At 43.9% G+C, this 27,096-nt stretch overlaps 1 protein-coding gene across 7 annotated transcripts in view; it reads right to left on the bottom strand.

Moving 5' to 3' along the window:
• Positions 1-27,096, bottom strand: part of RUBCNL (rubicon like autophagy enhancer) — a 43,473-nt gene that overhangs the window by 12,567 nt on the left and 3,810 nt on the right. For 4 of the 7 annotated variants that reach the window (XM_042254685.2, XM_004012064.5, XM_015098058.4 and 1 more), the window contains exons 2-9: positions 12,044-12,664; positions 8,159-8,241; positions 7,470-7,680; positions 5,265-5,366; positions 4,745-4,805; positions 3,842-3,974; positions 2,085-2,230; positions 341-405 (exon numbers count right to left, since the gene is read on the bottom strand). In XM_042254685.2, coding sequence (XP_042110619.1) covers positions 341-405; positions 2,085-2,230; positions 3,842-3,974; positions 4,745-4,805; positions 5,265-5,366; positions 7,470-7,680; positions 8,159-8,241; positions 12,044-12,572 — 1,330 coding nt within the window. In that variant the 5' untranslated portion in view covers positions 12,573-12,664. Of the gene's footprint in view, positions 1-340; positions 406-2,084; positions 2,231-3,841; positions 3,975-4,744; positions 4,806-5,264; positions 5,367-7,469; positions 7,681-8,158; positions 8,242-12,043; positions 12,665-16,284; positions 27,036-27,096 lie in introns of those variants that run through there. The other 3 variants (XM_042254686.2, XM_042254684.2, XM_012184424.5) reach the window with 3 other exon arrangements.

Below are 27,096 nucleotides of genomic sequence, written 5' to 3' on the forward strand. Positions count from 1 at the left end.
GAGTATGTTTTATATTATGTGACTTTCATGACAATTAAAAAACATTAAAAAAATAATGATGCAAACTGCTCCACTTTCTTTGGATGTATAGAGAGATAAGTAGGAAATTTGAAATTGGTTATTTGAGGGGCTCTTATGATATTTAAAAATGTAAGAGTATGAATATAAAATTATGTAAATTTCATTCATATGCTTATTAATCAAATCACTGTTGAACAAAAGATTTGTTGCTGTGTATATTGTCTTGCAAGTACTTGAGAGAAATGAATATACCAATATTTATGCTTTAAGGTAAAAATGTCATTGCCTAATAAGTAAGCAACCCAATATGCATACTTACTAGGTTCTATTGGCGTTCCACAGCCAGCACAGAAAAAATTTTGGGCTATTACTACGAGATCCCTCCTGAGGACAGAAAATGATAAGAGTTATATTTCAGAAAAGACCAACGGAGCGTTTTTCACTGATTGGAAGAGAAATGAACATCAGGATGTTCTTAGCTTGAGGCTTAATTTTATCATTTTTTCATTTGGGAAAGAAACAGAATTTTTCTTTCCCAAGAACAGAGCTTTCCAGCTTTCCACCAAAGCAGAAGTCAGTATCACAAATAACCACTCCACCAAAGAGTCTTTAGAGACTTCTTATGGGGCATCACAGACTTCTCTCTCCTGAGAGAACTAGAAGCATATAATACATGGGAGGAGGTTCAGGGGGACAAGACACCATCCCCAAACTTGCTTGGGAAGTTTACAAATGGATCCAGGGACATTTAGATGAATATGAGGTATTGTAAGACAATGCTGTCAAAGATTTCTGGTGAAAGATAGAATATTGAAGTGTTTGCTATTCAACTGTTTGTGTTGCAATTCCATATGGGATTTGGCAATATGGAGAAAGTTGTAACACGTTAATACAGTTTAAGGTCAGCAAAAATGGCCAAAGTAAAAATGCAAGGTAAAAATATGTGTGCGTGGTAAAAAAAAAAAAAAAGTGTGCTTTAGAGAGAACCCAGAAAAATCCCAGAGGAAAGACAATCCACGTCAAGGGAAGTGACCCCACCTAAGGCTTGGAGAGGGAACTCTTCTCCCTAAGCAGCCCCAGAGAACTTCCTCATACTCTCCCAAGAGGAAAAAGAATATACGGCACCTCTGTGGGGCACTGGCAATGACAATTGCCAGCCCCTTCATAACTCTGCACTTTGCACACTGTATTAAATACCAACCAAGAGGAATGAAAAAAAATGCATTTGGTTAATATATCCTTTTGTCTACAATGTCATATACTCTCCGAATAAATAAATTACTACTTTAAATTATGGGATTCCCAGGTGACTCAGTGGTAAAGAACCCACCTGCCAATGCAGGAGATGCAGGTTCCATCCCTGGGTCAGGAAGATCTCCTGGAGGAGGAAATGGCAACCCACTCCAGTGTTCTTGCCTGGAAAATTCCATGGACAGAGGAGCCTGGCAGGCTACAGTCCATGGGGTCACAAAGAGTCAGACATGACTGAGCAAGTCAGCACAGCACTACTTTAAATTATTGTATATATTTATATATATCTATATCCTTTTTGCACCATCTTATTTGTCTTTTAGAATTTTGTTACTTCTTAGAGAACAGAGATGATTTCTTTTGCAGTCTGCCATGTTTTTTAACTATAAGAGCTCTCCTCAAGATGGAATTTTCCTTTAAAAAAATGAATTCACTGACTTTTTATTTCACATTGCCCTGGAAAATAGAGTGGTCTAGTCTTAAAATTACTGTATGATATTTTTAAGGTTCACCATTAGCCACTTAATATGAACCTGTTTACTTTTCAATTGTTATGTAATGTTCATAGTTAAGGAAACATAGTTAAGTTCTCAACGTGTCAAAACTTAGAGACCAAAAGCCCACTATAAATGGGGTGCCAAGAAAGCTAAGTCAGAAAAATGTGCCCAAATTTCTTTTTCCTAAAACAAATTTTCCATTGTCCCTTGGTGTTTTATTTTTTGCCTTCACCCATCTCCATGAAGAGACAGAAGGAACCCACCACAACTTTTGTTTTAACTGGACTGGTGGTCCAAGCAGCAACCTAGACTTACTTGAGTGGTGGATGAACATTAAATATGATTTGAAACCTAGGGGGCGCCCAGTCTCCAGTCCCTCTGATCCTCGACTTCAGTTTAATTTCCTGGACGACATCTGTGCTGGATTCAAAGTCTTTTTGGACCTGCTCTTCATTTACGACCTGCATAAATAACCCAAAGAGGATTCAGGAGCAACTTAAACAAGCACATTTCAGGAACTGAAACAAAAGAAACGTTCAGATGTATTCCCAACATTAACCTTTACCTTGAAAAATAAAAACTGCTTTTAAGTGAATAACAGAACCTGGCCAGAGCCGTCTCTGTGTCTAAAACCCTCTGCAGGAGAACTGCTTCAGACGCCACCCAGCTGAGATCACTCTGCTCGGTATTTTTAGTTAGTTCTTTTGTTTCCAGACTGCGAATTACTGTAAGTAGGTCAGTGTGAACTGGAATGCCTTCCTGCCTTGCAGAAGCCGAAGCCTCACCCTGCCTAGTCAATAGCTGACAGACACTGTCGATCTGAATCCCCTTCTCCAGGAATTGTTCTCTGCAGACACTGCCCATCTTGTACAGGTGCAGACGCCACCCCCACCTCTGACCATGAAACTTTCCTCTTGGCATCTAAAATCAAGACTTCTCTGATTACCGTCTACATCTCCACAGTTTGGCTGCTTTTGAGCCTTATTTCCCAGGAAGATTAAGATGAACCCTCCCCCAAACATACCCCACTACCCACAAACAGGTTCTCCAACTACATCAAATGACTCTGCTCAACACACCATGGGGACTTCCCCAGTGGTCCAGTGGTGAAGACTCTGTGCTTCTACTGCAGGGGGCAAGGGTTCGATCCCTGGTCAGGGAACTAAGATGACGCAGCCAAAAGAACCAAAACCCAGAAGCACCAGGCACCTCCCAGTCATTTTTACTCCAGCTGCTCCTTTGCCAAGAGTGCCCTTCATGCACTCCTACCTGACCTGCTACAGTTCTGCCTGGCCTGATACTTGGCTCAAGTCCTGAGATCTCCATTCAGCCTTTCCAGGTTCCCCTGATGACGTGGAACACTGCCTCCCCTGCACTTCCGGCGTGCTTTCTCTCCTACCCGATTACAGCCTCTGCCACCCCATCCTCTGCCCGCAGTGAGCTGCCTGTTTGGAGGGCAGAGCGCTCCACAAGGGGACCAGCCTGGACTTTCAAATGAGGCAGCCTGGGGGCTCGACTCCCGCTGTACCACTGAGCAGCCCCGCTGAGGGTCTGCAACTAACACCTTAAACTTAAAATAACAGGCCTCCATGTGGTCTAGTGGTTAAGAATCCACCTGCCAACGCATGGCACATGGGTTTGATCCCTGGTCCGGGAAGATTCCACATGCCGCAGGGCAACTAAGCCTGTGAGCTGCAACTGCTGAGCCCATGCGCTGCAACGAGAGAAGCCACTGCAATGCGAGGCCCTTGCATTAGCCCTGGCTCACCACAACTAGAGAAGAACCTGTGCCTAGCAATGAAGACCCAGCACAGCCATAAATAAACGAGTAAATCAATTAAATTAAATTAACAATAGCATCTACCTCACAGGAGATATGTGAGGATTAAGACATGAATTGCTGAGCACAGGCCCTGGTGCATTACAAATGCTCAATAAACATCAGATTCATCCTTCCTTTCGAGTCTCCCCTAACGCCCAGCAGCCATACAAGGAAACACATAAACCTCTGATGTGGAGGGCAGGCAAAATGAGAATTTAAGAACTGAAGATCAAATTCTGTTGAGACTTACTATGGAGCCAGCTGCATCGAGAGAGCCTGCCAACTGATAATGAACTTCTGCCAGCATCCAGCATTTCTTGAATACGCGGTATAACTCTTTGGCTGTTAGCTCAGCAGAATTGAAGTTTGGCTCATGAATGACACTGCAATGTAAGAGATGCAGACATGGAAAATTATTTTCATAAAAAGTGTGTTTAAGGGTCTTTTGCTGAGGGTTTTTAACTATTTCCCCTCCCCCCTCAAAAAAAGCAGAGGAGGTGACACACAGCAGACCATGTGTGCGTCAACCACGCCCCAGTGGTCATCTTACTTAACTCAATCCCTCCACGTCCCACAGAGCAGCTTGTGTTTATTGAGGGTACCAAGGTGGGGAGGGGTGGTGAGAAGAGGACCAGGTTTAAAGTCAGAAGACCTGGGTTCAAGCCCTCTCTTTTGTGCCCCCATGGACTGCAGCCCAGCAGGCTCCTCAGTCCATGGGATTTCCTAGGCAAGAATACTGGAGTGGGTTGCCATTTCTTTCTCCAGGGGATCTTCCCCACCCAGGGACTGAACCCACATCTCCTGCATTGGCAGGCAGATTCTTCTCTACTGAGCAAACTGGGAAGCGAGTTGGAGTTCCCCCGCTGCTATTTAACAGCATGGTGTCCAGAAGCACTTCTCATCTGAACCTCAGTTTCTACACCCATCAAATTGGGTTTAAAACCCCTGCCCATCCCACCCAGGAGGATTAAATGAGAATGTGTACAGAAGTCTTTCAAACACTCTAGAAACGCTGTAGGAACTTCCGTGGTGATTGTTTCACTTCTAAACAGTGATCCCTGTTATCAGAACTGGCTGAATTTGGCCCAAGATGTCAGAGGCCTGGTGTGATGGCCCAGGGGTCTGTGTGCTGATGAAAGTGGGAGGTAGATACCTCTTAGAGGTGTCGGAGGAACATCCACAGGGCACTGTGGTATTGCTGAAATCTCCAAGTTCTGTGGGAAAATTGAAGAAAAGGTAATGGAGGGCTTTTAGTCTGTTTCTCTTAACCATAGTCAATTCGATACAAACACAAAACTAGCTGCCTACATCTCAGAAAGGACCAATTATTGAAGATCGCCATCCTTAAGGTTCTTTTGCATTTCTGTTGTAAAACAACAGCTATTATGAGGCTACAGATGGGATTTTAAAATACGCTTATCTGAAATTTCACCAAAATATAAGGAGGGGGCCAAACAGATATCAGACCCTAATGGTATCTGCTTTTGCATTCAAACCTACACGAGATGAGAGATTAATATCAAGACATCGCATTTTTTTTTTATATCAGGGACACAATCTGATTTGGGGAGGGGTTTCCCTGAATGACACTGTCACATATTGTGTGTGATGCGTGTCATCAGGTGAGTGGTGGAGGGTGCCTCCATCACGGCCCATGAGTTTCCAAATCTCACCTACGATAACAAAGTCATCAAAGTCACATTTGCAGTCCTCTTCCGTCACCTCAGAGAAAGCAGGTGTTTCAACCACTGGGCTGACCTGTAACACAGCGCAACCTAGAGGAAGAAAGGAAGAAGAAAAAGAGACTGTCCAACCTGCAACACCCGGCTAAACTGAAAAGGAGGAATGAAAGGGCTGAGTTGACCTGAAAAGAATTTTAAAATTCAGCTGCAATAATTAGAGAGGTCGGGGGTGAGGAGGGAGGGGAGTTCAGGATGGCGGGGACACATGTATACCTAGGACCGATTCATGTTGATGCATGGCAAAAAGCATCACAACATTGTACAGTACTTACCCTCCAATCAAAATAAAAAGGGCAGGGAGCTATTTTTGTGTTGTTCTTATGTTCACAAGATTAAGTGAAACAGACTGATGAGTCTGTTGGGATCCATAGGAGTATTCTACCTACTTCCATGGAAGTTTGGAAATTTCCACAATACAAAGTTTAACAAACGGAAGAGACAGGAGAAACAATGTTTTGTTGTTGTTGTTCACAGTAAGGAAAAGAGTACAGGTGACATGAACACTGCCCTAGGTTGAGTGTGTGTGCTCACTCACTCAGTCGTGTCCAGCTCTTCGTGACCCCATGGACTGCAGCCCACCATGGCATTTCCCAGGCAAGAATAACTGGAGTAGGTATCAAACCCATGTCTCCTGTGTCTCCTGCATTGGCAGGCAGATGCTTTACCACTGAGCCACCTGGGGAGCCCACTAGGTTGAATCTGTTCCCCTAAATGCCCCCTACCCAGTGCCTGTGAACAGGACTTCATATGGAAATAGGGTCATTGTAATCAAGTTAAGCTGCGGTCATGCTGGATCAGGGTGAGTCCTAGAGGCAATGTGAGTGATGTTGTAAAAAGAGGGAAGTTTGCACACAGATGCGGATACTCAGAGACCAAACATTCTGTGAACACGGAGGACTGGAAGGACACTCTACAAGCCAGGAGCAGCAGCGACTGCCCAGAGTCTGGACACAGGCAGGGATAAAAATTCTCCCTCAAAGCCTCTAGAAGGAACCAACCTTCCAGACAATTCCATGCCGACCTGTGACCTCCATGACTGTGAAAGGACCCATTTCTGCCGTCTTACGCCACCTAATTTGTAGTATTTTGCTACAGGACCTCCAAGACACGAATACAAATATGTTCATGCTTTTCTATCCCTAATACCAGTTTGGAGAATTAGCCTAAGAATGTCTTCACACAGAGAGGAAAAAAAAGTGAAAAAGGAAGGTTGTGATCACAAAGGAGTTTTACAATCCATTTAAAGTGTTAAAATATTGAAAGCCACCTAAATGCCAAATAACTGGGAAAAGACTTTGCAAATCATGCTGTTACTTCAAGAAACACCCTCACTGAAAAAATGTGATCACTGATAAACCATTCTAGCTGGGGGATATCAATTTCTCAGCTTCGGTTTCCTCCTGGGTTAAATGGGGGCAGTTTCACCCACTTCTGTGTTTCTTACACTCTTTTGATCATGATCAGCAGTAACATACAATTTACTTTACAACCTGGTACAGGCACAAAAGTATATATAACTGGTAAAGTTCCAGGAAGCATCGCTCACCCCATGTGAGGTGCGTGCTGATACTGCGCAGTGGTTTGCTTGCCTTTTTAACACTGTCTGGATCAAGCTGCAATTTGCTGAACTCTGCTCTACCTCATGAAGTAACCTCTATGACCATAAATGTCACAAGGGTGATACTTGAGAAAAGATCAAATTTTTATCTGGGTGGTAGAAATATTTTAAATTTTTATTTAATATATTAACATTTTTTTTAAATTCAGCTAAACATGATTCAACACATAAAGTATTTCAGGCAAAGCCCTACCTGTGGATCCCCAACATCTGCGGATACCCAGTGCATCACGGACTCCTTGTTACCAGGATGAATGAAAGAGGACAACGTGGGGAAGGAAGCCAGTATAAAGAAGAGGAATGCTGGGTGACATGACAGAGGAAGGGGAAAGCAGGATGGAGCCTAAGAAAAAGCAGGTGGATTGCACAGCTGAGTGGCACATGATGACCAATTCCAAGCCAAGTGGCAGAAATGGCGGGGATCATCGGGTTACTCCAGAAGGACAGGGTTTGGCAGGTGTGTGGGGAGAATACAGCAGAAAGCTTCCTCATATTTGCATCCCCCCGCCACCACTCACCTTCATAGCCACTGTCAGACGAAGCGGAAGACCCAGATTCCTGCTTTACGTGGGTATAAAAGGTCCCTTCCAAGTCCGCCTGATCATTGCCGAGTGACCTGCCGGCCTCCTCGGTACTCCAGGTCTCTGAGTGCTGCTGACTTAGAATATTATACTTCATTTTCTCCATGACTGATATAATCATATCTGCAACATAAAAGTGGGCATTTTCCTGCAGAGGCAAAGATGATCAGTTAAAATTCTCACAAGCATAATCAACTTGGTTTCCCCCCGCCACCCTCCCTCACCCCGCCACTGAGGGTGTATTAGATTGAAAAATCAAGAAGTTATATTTAAGTGAAGTTAATGCATAGACATATATTTATTTCACTGTGTTATCATAGGTCATTACATCAAGAATAGCCCATATCTTCCAGAGGTGGAAGATTTAGCCCACTGCAACCAAAAGATGGCGCAAGTTGAATTTCCTGTGATATTAAACCCTAGATTGGTGGTGCTGCAATGGCAGACATTACTCATCAATCATGGAAAATTTCCCAGCTGAGGGCAGACCCTACCAGTCAAATGTTGAAATGAAACTTATTTGCCATGCCTCCTCCAGTGAAGTTTACAGACCGAAATCAGAATAGGCATACTAAAAGTGTTAACCCTCTTGGTGGTTTTAAAAAGAAGAAGGAAGCCATGTTCACCTTTTCTACATCAACAGGGAGAACGAATGCCTCTGGTGAGAAGGAATTTGAGGAAACAGTTCTTCCGCCAACTTGCACAGCATCTGCCAATACAGCAAGTTATTAAAAATGGAGAAAAAGAAATTCAAAGTTTATCTATGAAAACAATTTTAGGGAGTGACTTTCAAATGTTTAAAATATTAGCACAATTCTAGAATAAAATAGGATGACACAAGAAGAAAGACTCCTCTGATGGAAGGCCTTGTAGGTGGCAGAGGGTCATCAATTCTGCAAGAAGCTACTGGAATAACTTGAGAGGAATCCTTAGAGAAGGCACGGGAGAACCACGGGCATGGAGGAGAGCAATGAGGAAAGAGGGGAAAGAGAAGAGAAACATGGAAACTACCTACAGGGGATGGAAGGTGAGAAGGAATAGTCTGGAAGCAGGACCGTTAAGAATTACGGGATCATTCCTCCAACTCACTGCAGATGACCTAAAACTTCCTGTTTACAGTGACAAAATCTATCTGAAAAAGGTCAGCACCGCTTCTCTAAAATGATCTTCCCCTAGTCAGAAACAAGAAGAAACTGCAGATTATATTCGGCTGACTCATCCATTCTGCATCCTTATTATGCCACTCCGTTACTGGCAATGAACGCCACCAAGACAAAAATGAGGCCTGTCATGTGATATCTGATTGCAGCACATAAGGCAACACATTTCTGTGGCATCCATAAGCGCTGCTGTGCCAACCTGATGAATCAGAACCGAGTGCTACAGATGCCTTGACGGCTTCAAAGCTCTTGGGGTGGCAAACACACAGGCAAGCAGGAGTCCTCCAACTGTTGCAGGAAAACTGACTCCACGATGGATCCGTTTCTTTGGCTTTAACCTGTGCTGCCCTATTGCTTTGGTTCACTAAAAGGCTACTGTCCATACATAATGAATGGCCTGCCTCAGGGAACCCTGCCCCTCTGCCTGAATGTTACACCAAAATGCCTTTTGTTCAGGACCCCCATCCACCAGTGGATGGCTATAGGAAGGAAAAAATTAACACATTCCTTCCTGGAAGCTGGCCATTCCAGGAGATATTTGTAAGATTAATGGTCTTTTGTACTTTACATCCTCCCTTCCCCCCTCTCTGTTCTATAAAAGAACCTGGCTTCCAGACCCTGATCAGATGGTTATTTTGAGACATTAGTCTACCATCTTCTGGGTCAGCCGGCTTTCTGAATAAAGCCATAGTCCTTGCCTCAACACCTCATCTCTCAGTTAATTGACCTGTTGTGTGATGGGCAGAGTGGGTTTGGACTCAGTAACATAACCCCTTCCTTGCCTCATGTTCAAGAACTCCACTGTTGCATTGAAAACTTTGGACCTCTTAGCTTCAGAAGCCATCTGGGGTAGGCAAACGTTTTCTAGAAAGGATTATGGAGTAAATGTAGGACCTGAGGGCCACACAGCGCCTGCTGCAATTATCACTCGGTTCTGCCATTGCCCTGAGAAAGCAGCTATAAACAAAAAAAAACACACAGCTTTATCTGTAAAATCAGAAGTCTGGCGGCATTTGGTTACAGGTCCTGGCTTGGGGACTCTGAGGATAGAGGGGAAAATGCAGAGAAAAATCAGGCAGTGGCTTCCAGTTCCAGCTCTCCACACACCAGCTGTGTCTCTACAGTAAAATTTCCTCATCCTAGGAATTAGGATAATCATTTTATTAGGAAACTGAAGGAGCTAAGGAATGTAGAAGCACTGTAAATGTGTAGATCCTATGCCAACAAAAGGAATTGTTTCTTACAGCCTCAGGAAATGCAGACAGGCTCAGCTGTGCTTCCCTCCCATCTAATCTAAGAAAGGAAATCCCCCGCTACTGCCATTTGAGATGCAGCCGCTCCAGGAAAATGCCTTATAATGGCAAACGCCTGTTCTGCTCATTGCTGCCCCTACACCAAAGAAAGAACCAGATCACTCGGGACTTCTTTTCCTTAAGCCCGTGTAAGGAATCCCCTCGCCAGGTTTAAGATAGACGGCCAAAAAAACAGAGTGGTTTTTTAAAGGTACTTAGATTGCTAGGGTCACTGTTTTTGGACAAAAGGGGCTGGTGTGTTTGTTTTCTTTCTGGGGCAAAGGATAATTTTATTTACTTTTCTTTACAGATGTCCTTTGATGTGGACCATGTTTTAAAAATCTGTATTGAATTTGTTACAATACTGCTTCTGTTTTATGGTTTGTTGTTGTTGTTGTTGTTGTTTGTTTGTTTTTTTAAGATGAGAGGCATGTGGGATCTTAGCTTCCTGAGCATGGATTTAACCTGCTCCCTCTGTACTGGAAAGTTGTAACCACTGAACCACCAGGGAAATCCCAGAAAGGATAATTTTAAATTGCAGAACAACTTCTTGTGCAGGAACACAAAAAGTTATTTGGGGCAGGGGTACCCTAGACCCTCGGAGAAGGCAATGGCACCCCAACTCCAGTACTCTTGCCTGGAAAATCCCATGGACAGAGGAGCCTGGTGGGCTGCAGTCCATGGGGTCGCTAGGAGTCGGACACGACTGAGCGACTTCACTTTCACTTTTCACTTTCATGCACTGGAGAAGGCAATGGCAACCCACTCCAGTGATCTTGCCTGGAGAATCCCAGGGACGGGGGAGCCTGGTGGGCTGCCGTCTATGGGGTCGCACAGAGTCGGACACAACTGAAGCGATTTAGCAGCAGCAGCAGCAGCTCACTAGGCCCTAAAGATCATCTTCTCTTTGTAACTTGTCGTGGTGGTAGTCTGTGGGAAAGAAGACTTTCAATTTTCTCTCTTTTCTTCTCACCCTCCCATGAGACAATCAAGTAGGAGACTAACTTCTCAGTTTTCAACCACTAAATTTGTAAGTCACTTTTTCCCTGAGAACTGCCCAGGCAGGTGAGTGAAAAAGAAAAAAAAGGCCTGCAATCAGACCGAGCTACTGAGCACGCATGCCATCAGACTGTGCTATATTGCTCAAACTTTGGTTCTTATCTCCAAGTTAGCTCATTAAAAAGATTGTCCAGAATCTGCTTATTCTTAAATTGTATGTTAAAGATTGTCACCATCTTTGAGTTTTCGAAAGTTTCGTAGAACAAATAAACCTCATATCTCAGGAAAGGAAGAGGGACTGGTTTCTGCTAATGAGAAATAAATATACTTGAGTGTACACACACACACAGGCAGCTTTTAAATTGCTTTGAAATAAAAAACTTCCTTGACAATTTGAACTAGGATTCCAACAAAAATACAATTTAACGCTAAGTATGAATATAGAATAATTAATATTTAAAATTAACTAAGCAAGCCACAAATCATAATAACAAGAATAGCTTAATTTATTGACTCGAGTGGCATCTGGCATGGATTACTTGGGTTTCAGAATTTGGGCATTTTAGAAATATGTGCCTGACCTTAGAGCAATGGGAGACTTGGTTTTAATTGGAAAAAAGTTTTGGCCTGTTTGGAGGAACTGTGGTTCCTGTTTTTAAACCTTACTATTTTTCTAGTCACACCCTGTCCAGGTAAATCTAACAGGTGAGGTGTGTTCCTCTCCCACAGGAGCACTGGTGTGAAGCGGGGCTCACTCTCTAGGGACCACCTTCCACCATCAGGCTAAATGCTGAACACTTCTGGTGCTCTAAGATGACAGCTGACACTGACTATTGACTGAGTTCTCCTGCAGACTCAGGAGAAAGGGAATTCTTGACTCCATCAGTTGTGACCCTCCCAGTGGCTGGGCTAAAGACGTTAGGAACTGAGCTGGTGCCCTGGCTGGTGAGCATCCTGGAAAACCAGTAGCCTTTTCCTCATGAGGAACACTCAGCCTCAGCCCCAAGCAAGAGCAGGTGTGAGATCAGACAGGAAGGGTGGAAGTCCAAACTAGAGGTACCTGCATCAGCAGAAGCTGTCAGCTGGGAAGGCTTGAAAAAAGCCCTGCCATCCTCAGGACATGGGAGACTGGATACAGTCTTGGAGCTGGTGATGAGAGACGTGTGAGGACAGCGTCTTGGGAGCACTGCCCGTTCTTCCTTCGAGGTAACAGCGGAGTCACTGCCATTGCCAGCTGCGCCCCGGGCAGAGGAGCTGCCCATGGAGTCCGCGGTGCCCTTCGACAGTGATGTCTCCACCACGGAGTCCCCAAGAGACAAGGGTGAAGCTCCCAAGGGAGATTTGGACGCAGTGTGGCTCTCTCTGTTCCCCACTGGGAGCACCTGGGGGGATGCATCCTGCAGCTGTTGCTGCGCACATGGGGGGTTAATCCAGGCAGCTCTGTGCCTTGTGAACCTGATGTCTGATGGGAAGGAGGGGTGCTCAGTGTCCAGGAGGCTGGGCAAGCTGTCAGTGTCGCCTGGGTCATCGCTGACCCCTTCCCAGGGGTCCACAGGTGAGTCCTGCCGGCCCGAAGACTGTGACACCATCTTCAGGGCTCAGGGCTAGTGTGAATTCCCTTGCGCTGTTGGACTGGACCTTGAACTCACCACATGACCCGCTGGAGGGCTGGAGAGCTTATCTGCAAGGAGTGAGAATCATTTACCATAAACAAGGGCTCAATCATATATTTTTTTAATTGTAGTTTTTTATTTTTTAAATTTTAAAATCTTTAATTCTTACATGCGTTCCCAAACATGAACCCCCCTCCCACCTCCCTCCCCATAACATCTCTCTGGGTCATCCCCATGCACCATCAATCATATTTTTTAACTCCACATTCTTATGAGGAAGCAAAGAAACTTCATGTTTCAACAGAGTCTGGACTTTTCCCTATACAACACAGTAAACTCCACTTAGATTTAAAAGTAAAATATTAATAAATAAGTTGGCCATAAAACTAGCAGCAAATGTAAGGGATATGACACTGAGATAGGAAAGGGGTTTCAAAGCAAAAAATAATTCTTTTTATGAAGAAGCACAAGCTGGAATCAAGATTGCCGGGAGAAATATCAATAACCTCAGATATGCAGATGACACCACCCTTATGGCAGAAAGTGAAGAGGAACTCAAAAGACTCTTGATGAAAGTGAAAGAGGAGAGTGAAAAAGTTGGCTTAAAGCTCAACATTCAGAAAACGAAGATCAAGGTATCTGGTCCCATCACTTCATGGGAAATAGATGGGGAAACAGTGGAAACAGTGTCAGACTTTATTTGTTTGGGCTCCAAAATCACTGCAGATGGTGATTGCAGCCATGAAATTAAAAGACGCTTACTCCTTGGAAGGAAAGTTATGACCAACCTAGATAGCATAGTGAAAAGCAGAGACATTACTTTGCCAACAAAGGTCCATCTAGTCAAAGCTATGGTTTTTCCTGTGGTCATGTATGGATATGAGAGTTGGACTGTGAAGAAAGCTGAGCGCTGAAAAATTAATGCTTTTGAACTGTGGTATTGGAGAAGACTCTTGAAAGTCCCCTTGGACTCCAAGGAGATCCAACCAGTCCATTCTAAAGGAGATCAGGACTGGGTGTTCATTGGAAGGGCTGATACTAAAGCTGAAACTCCAGTACTTTGGCCACCTCATGTGAAGAGTTGACTCATTGGAAAAGACCCTGATGCTGGGAGGGATTGGAGGCAGGAGGAGAAGGGGACGACAGAGGATGAGATGGCTGGATGGCATCACTGACTTGATGGACATGAGTCTGAGTGAACTCCGGGAGTTGGTGATGGACAGGGAGGCCTGGCATGCTGCGATTCATGGGGTCGCAAAGAGTCAGACATGACTGAGCAACTGAACTGAAAGTCGTATAAGGATACTGCTGATAAAAAACTAAAACAGCAAAATGTAAAACATCCCATGCATTATTTCAAAATTAAATGTCAAACCCAAAATGGGAATGCTGCCTAGGAGTAAAGACATGTTTTTATAGCTTTTTAAATTATTATTATTGGGGTATAGTTGCTTTACAATGTTGTATCTGCTGTACAAAAGAAGTCAATCAGCTATAAGGATACATATATCCCCTCCATCTTGGCTATTCCTCCCAACCCCCACCCCACCCTTCTAGGTCATCGCAGAGCACTGAGCTGAGCTGCCTGCACTTTATAGTAGGTTCCCACTAGCTATCTATTTTACATATGGTAGTATATGTATGTTTCTGCTTTTTCTTTAGTTTGTGGTCGTACTTCAACAAAGTGGACCCATGGCATGTGAAACTGAGGGCAACCAACAGCACTAAAAACTTGGTTTTGTATAACTTTAGATGACATTATGAAACTTACTTAGATTATAAAAGCAATAAAAATTCATGATTTGCTTATAATATCTAAAGAACACACTGTGATCTAGATGCTGTCTTTAAAACGGTCCACTCGCTTTTAGCTCCATTGTTAGCATTAGTAAATTAGGCAATGATTACAATGTTGAGAGCAAGCGACATAGACGAGAAGCACTCTCATCACTAATTACAGCCCAGCACGTGTGTCTTCTAACACTCTGCCGCTGTCCCCCACATTGTAAAGCTCAGCCTTCAACAGTCACTGCAAGATTAGCAAGGGGAAGGTTTAGCAGTGAAGGTGTCTGCTTGGATACTGAGCCTAAAGAAAGGGTGAAGTCCATGGGTACACTTCAACGAGCAAGGCTCTGGTCCTCATAAAGTTCCAGGGCTTTAAACATCATCTTTATGTATACAGGTGACTCCCACATAGACCTGTATTCCTGACCTCCCCTGAACTCCAGAAGAGTGTATCCTACTGCTTATTTGACATTTGTCTAGGGGCGTCACACCTGATATATCCAAAGAAACACTGATTTCTGCACCCCCACAATGCACCCCAATCTGCTTCTTCCTGGTTTTCCCCATCTCAGGAAACATACCCACCCCAAGTTGCTGAAGTCTCAAATCTAGGAGTCATCATGACCCTATCTTCCAGAGCTCACCATCTTTAACCCACCAGCAAGCTTGTTCCCGAACTTCCCCGGTAGCTCAGAGGTAAAGAATCTGCCTGCCGATGCAGGAGACGCAGGAGACTTAGGTTCGACCTCTGGGTGGGGAAGATCCCTGGAGGAGGAAATGGCAACCCACTCCAGTATTTTTGCCTAGGAAATCCCACGGAGAAAGGAGCCTGGCGGGTTACAGTCCATGGGGTCACAAAGAGTCAGACGTGACTGAGCACAACGGGCTTACATCTATAGCTACCACCTGGTCCAAGTCACCATTTTCCCAATGGTCTCCCTGATTCTTCTCTCACCTGCTTATAATCAAGTTATTCAGAGATATCTTTTATAAATCCAAATCAATCCCCTATCTGACCCTGTCAACTACAAATTGGCACTTGCCGTCTACCTCTACAAGGATTAAACATGTGCCGCTGAAGCTACTGATGTTCAACACCCCCTGAAGGGGTTCGGGGTGGAGAGCAGAAATTAGGCACCCTGTGCTCCGGGGATGAGCAGGACTGGCAGGATAGGTCTTCAGATAGTTAGATATTTTCAGGAGCTGATTTTATGAGCCAACTCGAATATCTCCTCACATCTAGAAATGCCCTAAAATCCTTCATGGTGATGACTCTTCCTCGTGACTAGCAGAAAGCATCACGAGACTAGCAGAAAACTTTTGGGAAAATATGTGCTTGATTGCATATACTCTCCCATCACTAAAATCACATATATACTGAGCTTCCCCCTGCCTCTTTGGAGCAGTTTCTCAGAGCTATCTGAGGTGCTGTCTCCCAGGCGAGACCCCTCATTTCACCTCAAATAAAACTTAACTGACAGGCCTCCCTGGTGGCTCAGAAGTAAAGAATCTGCCTGCCAATGCAGAAGACACAAGTTCGATCCCTAGTCTGGGAAGATCCCACCTGCTGAGGAGCAACTAAGCCTGTGCGCCACAACCACTGAGCTGGTGCTCTACAGCCCAGGAACTCAACTACTGAGCCCATGGGCCGCAACTAGAGAAAAGCCTGTGGGGCAACCAAGACCCAGCACAGCCAAAAATAAATATATAAATAAAATTATATAAATACAAATTATATCAATAATTGTATTAATAATTATAATTATAAATTATATAAATATAATAAAATTATATAAAATAAAACTTAACCTGTAACTCTCACATTGTGCATTTTTTAAAAGTTGACAACTCCCACCCCATCATAGCTTCCCATTAAATCCCGAATAAAATCCAAAATCGTTACCTTGTTCCCCACGCACGACAGCAGACTTCTCTAGCCTGTCCACCCTCTGTCAGTCCCAGCTACGAAGCAAGCTCTTGACTCCCACAAGCTCTTGTTCACCTTCTCTGTTCTCGTCCCTCTGTTTGGGCCGCTCTCCCCTCAAATGACCACACGTCTGACACCTTCCTGTTTTATACACTCCCGGGTTTATGAATGACTTCCTCAAACAAGTCTTTCCTAACCACCTCTCTTCACACAGCGCCCTGGTTACACCTTATCACACCACTTTGCTTAATCTTCAGCACAGCAGCTCTCACTTCCGGCTGCTTCCTGCCATCCTTGGCCACCGCTCCACCCCCGACTAGAAGCTCCAGGAAAGCAGGGGCCTTGTCTCAGAGTGGCGGATGGGGGCTCAATAAGAGCTACAGACTGAACGAACAAATCCAACAAAGTGAACGTAGAGTTACAGGCTAGAGAAAAGACTCCTGTGACTGATACACCTGCTCGACTGTCATGCAGACCTCCTCATCAGAGATGAAACTGAGCCCCTGTTTCCTAAAGATACGAAATTTTTCTCACCCAATGCTTACAAATAGACCCAAAAAGGCAATGTGAAAATCATTCTAAAAAATCTGTGGGTTTTCTTGATTTGGGGTCTGCCATTCTAGGTCACAGTGTTGGGAGTGATGCAGGAGACACATTCAGTCTCTAAGTCGTGTCCGACTCTTTGTGACCGCGTGGACTGTAGCCCGCCAGGCTCCTCTGTCCATAGCATTTCCCAGGCAAGGATACAGGAGTGGCTCGCCATTTCCTTCTCCAGGAGATCTTTCCAGACCAGGAATCAAACCCACGTCTCCTGCATCGGCAGACAGATTCTTTACCACTGAGCTACCAAGGAAGACTGGTGCTGGAGACAGACAGACAGACATATATATATGTGTGTGTGTGTACACCGACTCAACGGACATGAGTTTCTGTAAACTCCGGGAGCTGGTGATGGACAGGGAGGCCTGGCGTGCTGCAGTCCGTGGAGTCGCAAAGAGTCGGACACGACTGAGTGACTGGCCTGGACTGAATGTATATATATATATGCCCTCTTGAGAACACAAGCTCCAGATCACCAGTCACAAAATATCACAGGATTTGGTGATAAACTGCCAGCTCTCACTATCTGAAGTGTTTCATCTTCTCCCGAGCTCAAATCCCACCTGTGCCCCAATTTCTCTCTGTCACACATCTTCTCCTCTCCAGTAATTTCAAGTGTTATGATTACAAAAAAAAAAAAAAAAAGCCCACCATGACTATGGTTTTATAAAATGCCCCACACACAGAAGTCTAGAGTAAAAAGTGAGGCCTTCTCATCACACCAAGCCCCACCAACCCCAATTCTGTCCCAGAAATAACACTGTCAACCATTTTATTCCTTCCAGATCGTCTATGAATTAACACACACGTCAGATCAGAAGACACGACATGTTTTCTTTTTTATACACATGTGATCACACGGGACATATGCTAAATATACTTTCTTTTTCTCTCAATAATGTGTCTTGAGGGTACACACCCTTTTTTTAAAAACTATCTTAGCACTTTTAGGGTATAAAATGTATCATCATTTCTTAGTCATATTCCTATTAATGAAAATTTATCTTCAGTTTTTTACTATAATAAAATATACAGCAATGAACATCCTCGTATTGCTTTTTGTTGATTTTCTATTATATCTTTTCTTTTACTACTTTTAATTTTAGTTCTGAGCCCATGACCTATGATAATCTTACTATTTCCCAAAGAATGAAGCTATGTAAGTCATGTTGTATTCTCATATTTCTACACATCATATTTAGTTTTCTGTGTGAGAGACGACTACAGCTGAGAAACCATATGGTAAGTAATAGTGTGATCCCTGTGTTTTTATAAACAGATTAAAGTTAATAATTCAAAGAGAATGATGTTATTTATGAGCCTCTCAGATATGGCAACAACTGCACTGAGCAAAAACAGACTTTCTTATAAAAAGTCATTTTCAGAAGCAGGTGCTTGTACTACTTCCTTCTAGAAAGATGTTCTTGTTTCACACAAAGAGTCTGCAGACCTTGGCTCTGCCAGGTTATAAAATAAGAACATTTTAGAGGGGGAATAGAACCACAGAAATTCAAGCTATATCTAAGGTCACAGCTGGGGAGGGGCAGGGAAAGGATGGCAAGCCAGGCTGAACACTCATTAAGGAGCAGAAGTTTCCCTGAGAGGCACATGGACACAGAGGGTACAGCAATGACTGGAAACAAAGTCCAGTTCCTGGTGAGAAGATATCCTCTCCATCTCCTGATCTTTGGGGCAGAGATGATTCGTGAGCTATCAAGAAATGGTTGCTGGTTATGTTGCTTATTGCCACACTGCTTACAATCTGTTATTCAACTAAACAGATATTTATTGACCATATGCTACATGACTGGCATTGTTTTTGTTTTGGTAGCACGAGGGTAAGAGTGGTGACTAAGATAAGCTTCCTGCCTTCCAGTAGCCGACATACTGGCAGAGGGGGGACAGGGACTAAACACCTACATTGATACCTCTCAGGTACTGACTGGCAGCAGATAATCTGAATCTAAGGAATGACCAGCATCTTCTCCAAGTCCTTCCCACTGTCATAAATGAGCTCCTTTGGATCAGAGATGCTTATGTGCAAAGATAAAAATCAATCTCCAACCACATATTAAAGGAAGAGAAATTTAGTTGCAAAGCTTACTGTCATTTCTACTGGGATTTTCCTTTTGAGAGCAAACACAGGCCAGATTACTAGTTAACACATGGGCACCAGCAAAGGCCCTAGACAGGGAAGAGACTCCAGGACTTCCCCCACCCACCCTAAATCATTCTGGAAGGTCCCTGTGCACTGGACTCAGTGGTCCCACGGAGCATGACTGCATCACTAGGGCCACTGCTGGGGTACCACATCCACTCCAAAGATGCAACCTTTGCAAGAGGGGAAGATGACTCATTGTGAGCCACCATGACCTCTAGAGTGACCTCACAAAAGCCCAGTAGATCACAGCATTAGTTGCTCAGTTGTGTCCGACTCTCTGCAACCCCATGGACTGTAGCCCACCAGGTTCCTCTGTCCATGGGATTCTCCAGGCAAGAATGTGGAGTGGGTCGCCATTCCCTTCAGCAGGGGACCTTCCCAACCCAGGGGTGGAACCCAGGTCTTCTGCACTGCAAGCAGATTCTTTACCATCTGAGCCACCAGGGAGGCCCAAGCAGCCAGCATTTTGATGGTAGATAAACAACTTTAGCAGCTAATACCCCTAACAATCTTAAAGATACTCGATGAATAGGCAAAGTATGTCAGGTTTAGGATTTGGGGTTTTCTCTGCCTCAGCACTAACTAGTACCTGAATACACTGCTGGGAGCATCAGAGAAAAGGCTCATCTTAAATGTTATCTTCTCAGATAGGCCTCCCTGGTTACCCTATAAATAATGGCAACTGCCCCTCCCTAATAGCTCCTCTCCCCCTTGGCAACTCTATTTTTTTTTCTCCTTACTCCTCACCACTAATCATCATTTTGTTTAACCTCAATGACTAATACCCACTAGAATGTAAAATCTTTGAGGGTAGTTTTTATTTATTTATTTGGCTGCGCAGGGTTTTAGTGGCAGCACATAGGATCTTCGACCTTTGTTGGGGCGTGTAGGACCTAGTTCCCTTGTATTGGGAATGCAGTCTTCGCCACTAGGGAAGTCCCCAGGTTGTTGGGTTTTTTTAATTGGAGAAGCATTGCTTTACAATGCTGTGTTAGTTTCTGCTGTACAATGAATGGATCAGCTATGTAATTTTTATTTTGATCCCTGCTCTGCCCCTGGTATCTAGAACAGGGGCACATAATAGATAGGTGCCCAACAAATACATTGTGTGCATGAATAAAAGAATGAACAAACTCACCAACAGTACCTAAGCATGGTTATGTTGGCTATTTCTGTTGCCTGAGAAAGGAATCCAAGAACAGACATCACTCAGTAGAAGAAACTGGAGAGCACGACCTCAAATGGCTGCCAACAATTTCCTTAGAACAGAGGATGTTAGAGAAGAGAAATCGCACACAGGAGTTGAGCATCAAAGGTCACATTCATTCCTTGCAGCTTTGTGGTGTCTTACTGAGCATGCCCAGTAGGAGACAGAAGCAAGCAGAGACTGAACGGATCTCGAGCCACAGCACGTGAGCCCTTTGGTTAAGACAGTTCCCCAGAACCTCTTCCCATCTCTCTGTATCCACTTCCCTTCGTGTTTTGACTTTAAACAAAGGCTCATATCCCCTCAAGGCATCTGCAGACTCCAGCGATCACAGCTCATCCAGAAATCATCAAGATGCCCAATAAGGAGACTTCCTGGCTTCCGTGTCAGGGGCCAGGAACCCGAGTCAACTGCAGTTCGCAGACAGCTGCACCTCCACTGCGCATGCGCTGCATTCTCAAGAGGACAGCGCGGAGAAGAAGCAGTACCAGCCTGCAGGGGTGGCTGGTGGCGCCACCGGACTCCTCTCTGGGCAGCTTAACCTTGGCAGTGACCCTTACTCGTGAAGTCATTTGTCAGAAGAACACAGAGGAAGGACAGAAAGCAGGGTGGGGTGGGAAGGGGAAGACCCAGGCAGGGCAGAGGTCAAGGAACTCCAGATATTTGCCTAAGAAGACTTCAGGGTTGCCCAAGATGCACGAATGACTGACTTTCCCTGTGGTCACGGCACACGTCACACTTAACACTCTCATTCTGCACAGTGAACATTTATGATATCTCAGGTGTTCTTAGGGCAGTCTGGGAACTGAAATGCAGCCCATCAAGGGTCTCACCCAAAGTCTATTAGCAATCAGCAGAAGCAGAACAAAAATAAAAATCTGACACCACGCCTGATGCAAAGCTCCTTCCCCTGGTATTTACGTGTTCCACGTGGGCTGAAATTAGCAGGATATTTTCAATTTCCTTAGCAAAGTAATTTTAAGAATTTCCCCATCAGATGTGTCACAAAGCATGGGATTAAGAACCACACAGCTGCATTTATTTGATCCCATGCCTTTAGAACAGTTGTCCCCAGAATTTTATGATATGACTTCCTATTTGAAAAAACATCTTTGCATTTACATCTCCAGTATAAGACTTTTATTTATAAATCTTACATATGCACAGATATTCTAATACACTGTATAATTATAAAGCATTATTGAAACAGATCCAAGAGCATAGGATTTTGTTCTCGCTTTCCAATGAATCATCTTGTACCCTAAAGGTGCATAACTTCCACTTTACGGACCACTGCTCAAGTAATGTTTTACTCAAAATCTTACATACAAAAATCAATAATAAAAAAAGACTTATACATGAATATAATTAGATAATTAATTAAGACTTAGAAAAATATTAATATAAAAATTTACCCAAAGTAAGGCTAGGTATCTGTACTTGAAAGATGGCTTTAGAGCATCTTGTTTAGACAAAATATTGGGTTGGAAAAATCCAGATGAACTTTTTGGCCAATTCAATAAGGTGGGGAGCCATATTAGAAAACAGTTTGACAGTTTTTCAAAAGTTCAACATACAGTTACCATTTGGGCAAGCAATCCCACTCCTGGCTACATATCCAAGAGAAACCAAAGTATATGTTAACATAAAAACTTACATGTAAATATTCTTAAATTGAGATATATTTGAGCTTAACGGGTACAGCATAATGATTTGATTTATATACCTCATGAAGCCATTATCACAGTAAGTTTAGTGAACATCCATCCTCTCATAAAGTCACAAAATTAAAGAAAGAGAAAGAAATATTTTTCCTTGTGATGAGAACACTCAGGAGTCACTCTCTTGATGACGTTCACACATAACACACAGCAGTGTAAGTTATATTCATCCTGTTACACATTACAACTCTAGTACTTATTTATCTTAGAGCTGGAAGTATGTACCTTCGATGGCTTTTATCCAGTTTTCCCTCCCCACCCCCTCCACTGTCATCACTGGCAACCAAATGTCTGATCTCCTCTTTTAAAATTTGTCTTTGGAGTATAGTTGACCTACAACACTGCGCTAGTTCCCATTACACAACACAGTGATTTGTTATTTCTATACACACATGAGTGTTAATGGCAGCATTGCTCAGAACAGTTAAAAAGTAGAAACCACCCAAATATCCATCGATCAATGAATAAAGGATGCTACTCTGGCCAGTTCAGTGGAAAAGACCCTGATGCTCGGAAAGATTGAGGGCAGGAGGAGAAGGGGACAACAGAGGATGAGATGGCTGGATGGCATTACCGACTCAATGGACATCAGTTTGACCAAGCTCTGGGAGATGGTGAAGGACAAGGAAGCCTGGCATGCTGTAGTCCATGGGGTCGCAAAGTGTTGAACACAACTGAGCAACTGGACAGACAAACAGCCATACAGTGTAACATCGTTCAGCCACAGTAAGAAGGGAAGTACTAACACATGCTACAATATGAGTGAGCCCTGAAAACACCCTACTAAGTGAAAGAAGACATTGACAAAAAATATTTCTTCTTTATGAATGAATGAAATTGTCCAGAATAGGCAAACCCATAGAGACAGAAAGTACATTAGCAGTTCCTTTGGGGGATGGGAAGATAGGGGCGACAGGTAAAAATACCTTTCTGGGGTTCTAAATGTTTTCAAATCAACTATGCAAATGCTGTCACATATCTGTGAAGACAGGAAAACCACTGGACTGTACACTTCCAATGGGTGAATGTATGTGATGTCAATTCTATCTGCATCTCAGTAATGCTGTTGGAAAAAATGAAATGGGCCAAGGCCATCTCCCTTCCAAAAGGTCTAGAAAGAGATGCTGTTATTCTGTGGACCACAGGCATCAAAGGAGCATGAGCTGAGAGTCAGGCTGAGAACAATGGAACTGAAAGGTACAAGGGGAAACAGAGACTAGACAAAAGCAGCAGGAATAAATGTGCCGAAAGTTAGTATGGAGAAGGGAGAGACCAAGAAGAAGTGAGAATGCCACGACTGAACTATGCAGGAAGAAACCCCATTGCCAGTAACGACAAGGCCACCGGCGCGATGGCTGAGTTCCGGGGCACTGCTTGTCTGCACTGAGGGTTCCAGGCGCCCACCCTTCTCTTCACACCAGCACTGCAGGGGAGCTTCTCCTGGTCCCAATTTATATTCTATTGGCCGGCAAAGTCAGAGAGGTTAGGTATCATGGTCATGTTCGGTTAAGTGCCTATCTTTCAGAAACATATACAGAAGGATTTAGAATTGACAGAATTTATTGAATGTGCTTTAAAATAATACAGCGGGAAGGTCCAGGGAGGGATATGGATGAAACACGATGGGCCACACTGATCACTGTTGAAGATGGGAGGAGGGCACATGGACTGTTCTCTCTACTTAACGTTTGAAATTTTCCATAAGACAATCCCCAAGTTAAAAACAACCAACCAACCTTCAACATGTGCTATGTCTTCCTGTGTAGCCGAGTTGCCTGTCTTTCCTCCTTACCTATCACCTCTACAACCTATGCCTCTATACCCCTCTGCACCCTACCCCCTTCTCCCCTCCTCTTCCCACCCCCATCCTGATCTTATTCAAGTTTCCCTTTGGATTGAGACATTCCCCATCATCCTTTTAAAAGCTGCATCCCTCCAAGTGTACACGCTCCCCATCTACTGACCTACTGTGTTCCACAGCACGAAGCCTCTGATTGCTTACCCATCAGCAGTCATTCACTACTAACTCTTGGAGGGCGTTTACTACCTGCCTGACATGGTTCTAAGCTTTCTAAACACACACACACACTCTCGATCCTCCTAACAACCTATGAGGTAGATAGGACCACACCATCTTTATTTTACAGAAGAGAAACTGAGGCACAGTCAACGGAGCCAGTTTCCCACCCAGGCTAGTCTTGCTCCAAGTCCACACTCTTATCCACAACAGCACAGGGGTGAAGGGAAGACCTTTAAATCTCATGGACTTAACCATCTCTCCAGAAGATCTTCAGTCACCAAGCATGGAGCAGCTGCTGGGAGCCCGCTAACATCGGTAACACTGACATGGTGACCTCCCCCAGCCCAAATCTCCATACAGACCAGAGTCGAAATTAACAGTGAGAACCCCAGCCCCAGAAAAAGATTTTATATAGGTCATAGACAGTTCAAATGATTTGACAATTGAACCATATTGTTTAAAGTACCCTTGGGACTTCCCTGGTTGCCCAGTGGTTAAGACTTCACCTTCCAATGCAGGAGATGTGGGTTCATCTCTGGTTGGGGAGCTAAAATCCCACATGCCTCCAGGCCAAAAAAACAAAACATAAAACAGAAACAATATTGTAACAAATTCAATAAAGACTTTAAAAATGGTCCACATTAAAAAAAAAGCAAACTTAAAAAAAAAATGCCCTTAAAAGTAAGTATATTCAGAAGTTCAAGTTTCTTCACCTACCAGATTTAAAGTGGCCATCCTCAATTTCCAAACAAAGAGAGAACACAGGAGTAATTTACATATATTTTCAGGACTTAGTTGTTCTCTGACCCACTATAGATTGTTGGAATAAATTGTTGGAATGTAGAAGAATACAAGGATAAAAAAACAAAACCCTCCACCCTCCAATTTTCATCACCTGAAATCAACCACAGAAAAGCATGAGTTGGCCCTGGGTGCCATTCAATGTTCCCTGCCAGAAAACGTTTGAGGTCTAATTTGCATTTATCTCTTTTTAATGACGGTAATGCTAAGGATCTAAGAAAAGAAACTAAAGACTTTTTAAAAAGCAATTTTCAAACATAATTGCTGGGCGAATCACACCATGTGTAGTTTTTACTGATTTGCCATCTGCCAGTCATTTGTTACAGCTGACAAAAACAGGACTCTGAAACTTCCCTTTATACCCTGAGAAGTATTTCTTTCCAGTTCACACTCCATGTTCCAGTGAGAAATAAAACATTCACTCAAAATAGGATTATTAGCACGGTTTTGTGCATGAGAAAAGTGAGGATCAGAAAAAGGAAGTAAAGACCACACAGCAGGGCTTCCCTGCTGGCTCAGTGGTATAGAATCCGCCTGCCAGTGCTGCAGACACAGGTTCGACCCCTGATCTGGGAAGATGCCACAAGCCCCGAAGCAACTAGGTAGGCCGCAACTATTGAGCCCAAGGGCCACAACTAGGAAAGCCGGTGAGCCCTAGAGCCCATGCTCCGGCAACAAAAGAAGCCACCACAACGAGAGCCTACGCGCCGCATCAAAGAGCCATCCCGGGGAGCAGCAATGAAGACCCAGCACAGCCAAAAATAAATAAATAAATAAATAAAGACCACACAGCAATTTGGCAACTAGTTCAGCATCCTGGATGCCTGCTCCAAAGCCTTCAGTCTCTCTCACCCCGGCTGGGAGAAAACCCAGTGCAGATGCTAAGAAGAAGAAGAAAAAAAAAAAGCACCAATCAAATATAATTGTTATGCCAGTCGAAAAGAAATTCCTCATTGCTCACTGTGTGACTCTGGGCAAGGCACTCAGCCTCTCTGTGCTTCAGTTTCTTTACAGATGGTTGTGAGAACTAAATGGATTGTAATATGCATATCTGAGTCTGGCACACAACAGTCTAAAAGTTGGCTTTATTATCACCATCAGGGTTATTTTATAAGATTTACAGTTCTGTGTAAGACAGTCTCAGTTGTATTTCCCAAACTCTTAAATGAGTCATCTTTCAACTCCTTTTAGTTAAAATGCAAAAGCCAATCAGAGGTCCTATTTGCTATCATAAAAAGATAAAATATGACAGAAGGGCTCTAGTATTGCTCACGTTTATAATCTCTGGAAGGCTAGACATGCTTATCTAAAAAGGACTGCTTAAATTTTAACAGTAAGGCAACCAACCAACCTTGCAAATCTCTCCTTTCAGTATTAGAAATAGGAATCTAAAATTAGTAATGAGAAACTGCTCAGATTCCTCCCTGCTATTATCGTGTGCTGTGTGTGACTTGTGTAGGAAACATTTCCAGAGCCCCTATCTTCCTCTGAAGATGTTCGAATTAAAATGCTTATTCTTGGCTGTCTACCCTTGGCTCTGACAGAATTTTCCCCTGTCAGAAAACAAGAACTCCAACTTCAGAAAATGTTTTTGGAGCTAACTGATCTCCCAGGGACCATACCCAATCAACTCTAACCCCTCAGGGGTTTCTCTGGTGGCTCAGTGGTAAAGAATCTCCCTGCCAATGAGAGAGGCTGGCTGGATCCCTGATGGGGGAAGATCCCACATGCCACGTGGCAACTAAGTCCAGCGGGCCACAGCTACTGAGTCTGTGCTCTAGAGCCCCGTGTCCTGCAACAAGACAAGTCACTGCAATGAGAAGCCCCCAAACGCAGCTAAAATAAGCAAAGAGTAGCCCCGACTCGCTGCAATTAAAGAAAGCTTGCATACAAGAAGACCCGCGCAAAGCCATAAATAAATAAAAATTTTTAAAAACCTCCAAGTCCCCCTCACTCAGCCGCCACAATGACTTTCAACTTTCCTCAACTCTCCGAGCACCGCCCCCACTTTGTACACGTCCTAAAGGAGTTGATGAACCAAGCAAAGTTCCCATGCCCTGACGTCACACTCTGTTGGGCAGAGTAACTGGCTCTGTGCCGTGAAGAGGAATTGCAACAAGAGATTGAGAAATCGACACATCTCACCCCGGCAGGTAACCAGGAAAACTCCCGCTCTGCTGAGAAAGTCCTTATCATCGCTACAAGAAAGCTTCGGTTAGGGGCCAGGAAGGAGGTGTGGTCTGCAATGCTAAATTTGTAGAAACCACAGGTGATGCTT

The sequence above is a fragment of the Ovis aries genome, chromosome 10 (genome assembly GCF_016772045.2).
Source record: "Ovis aries strain OAR_USU_Benz2616 breed Rambouillet chromosome 10, ARS-UI_Ramb_v3.0, whole genome shotgun sequence".
NCBI lineage: Eukaryota > Metazoa > Chordata > Mammalia > Artiodactyla > Bovidae > Ovis > Ovis aries.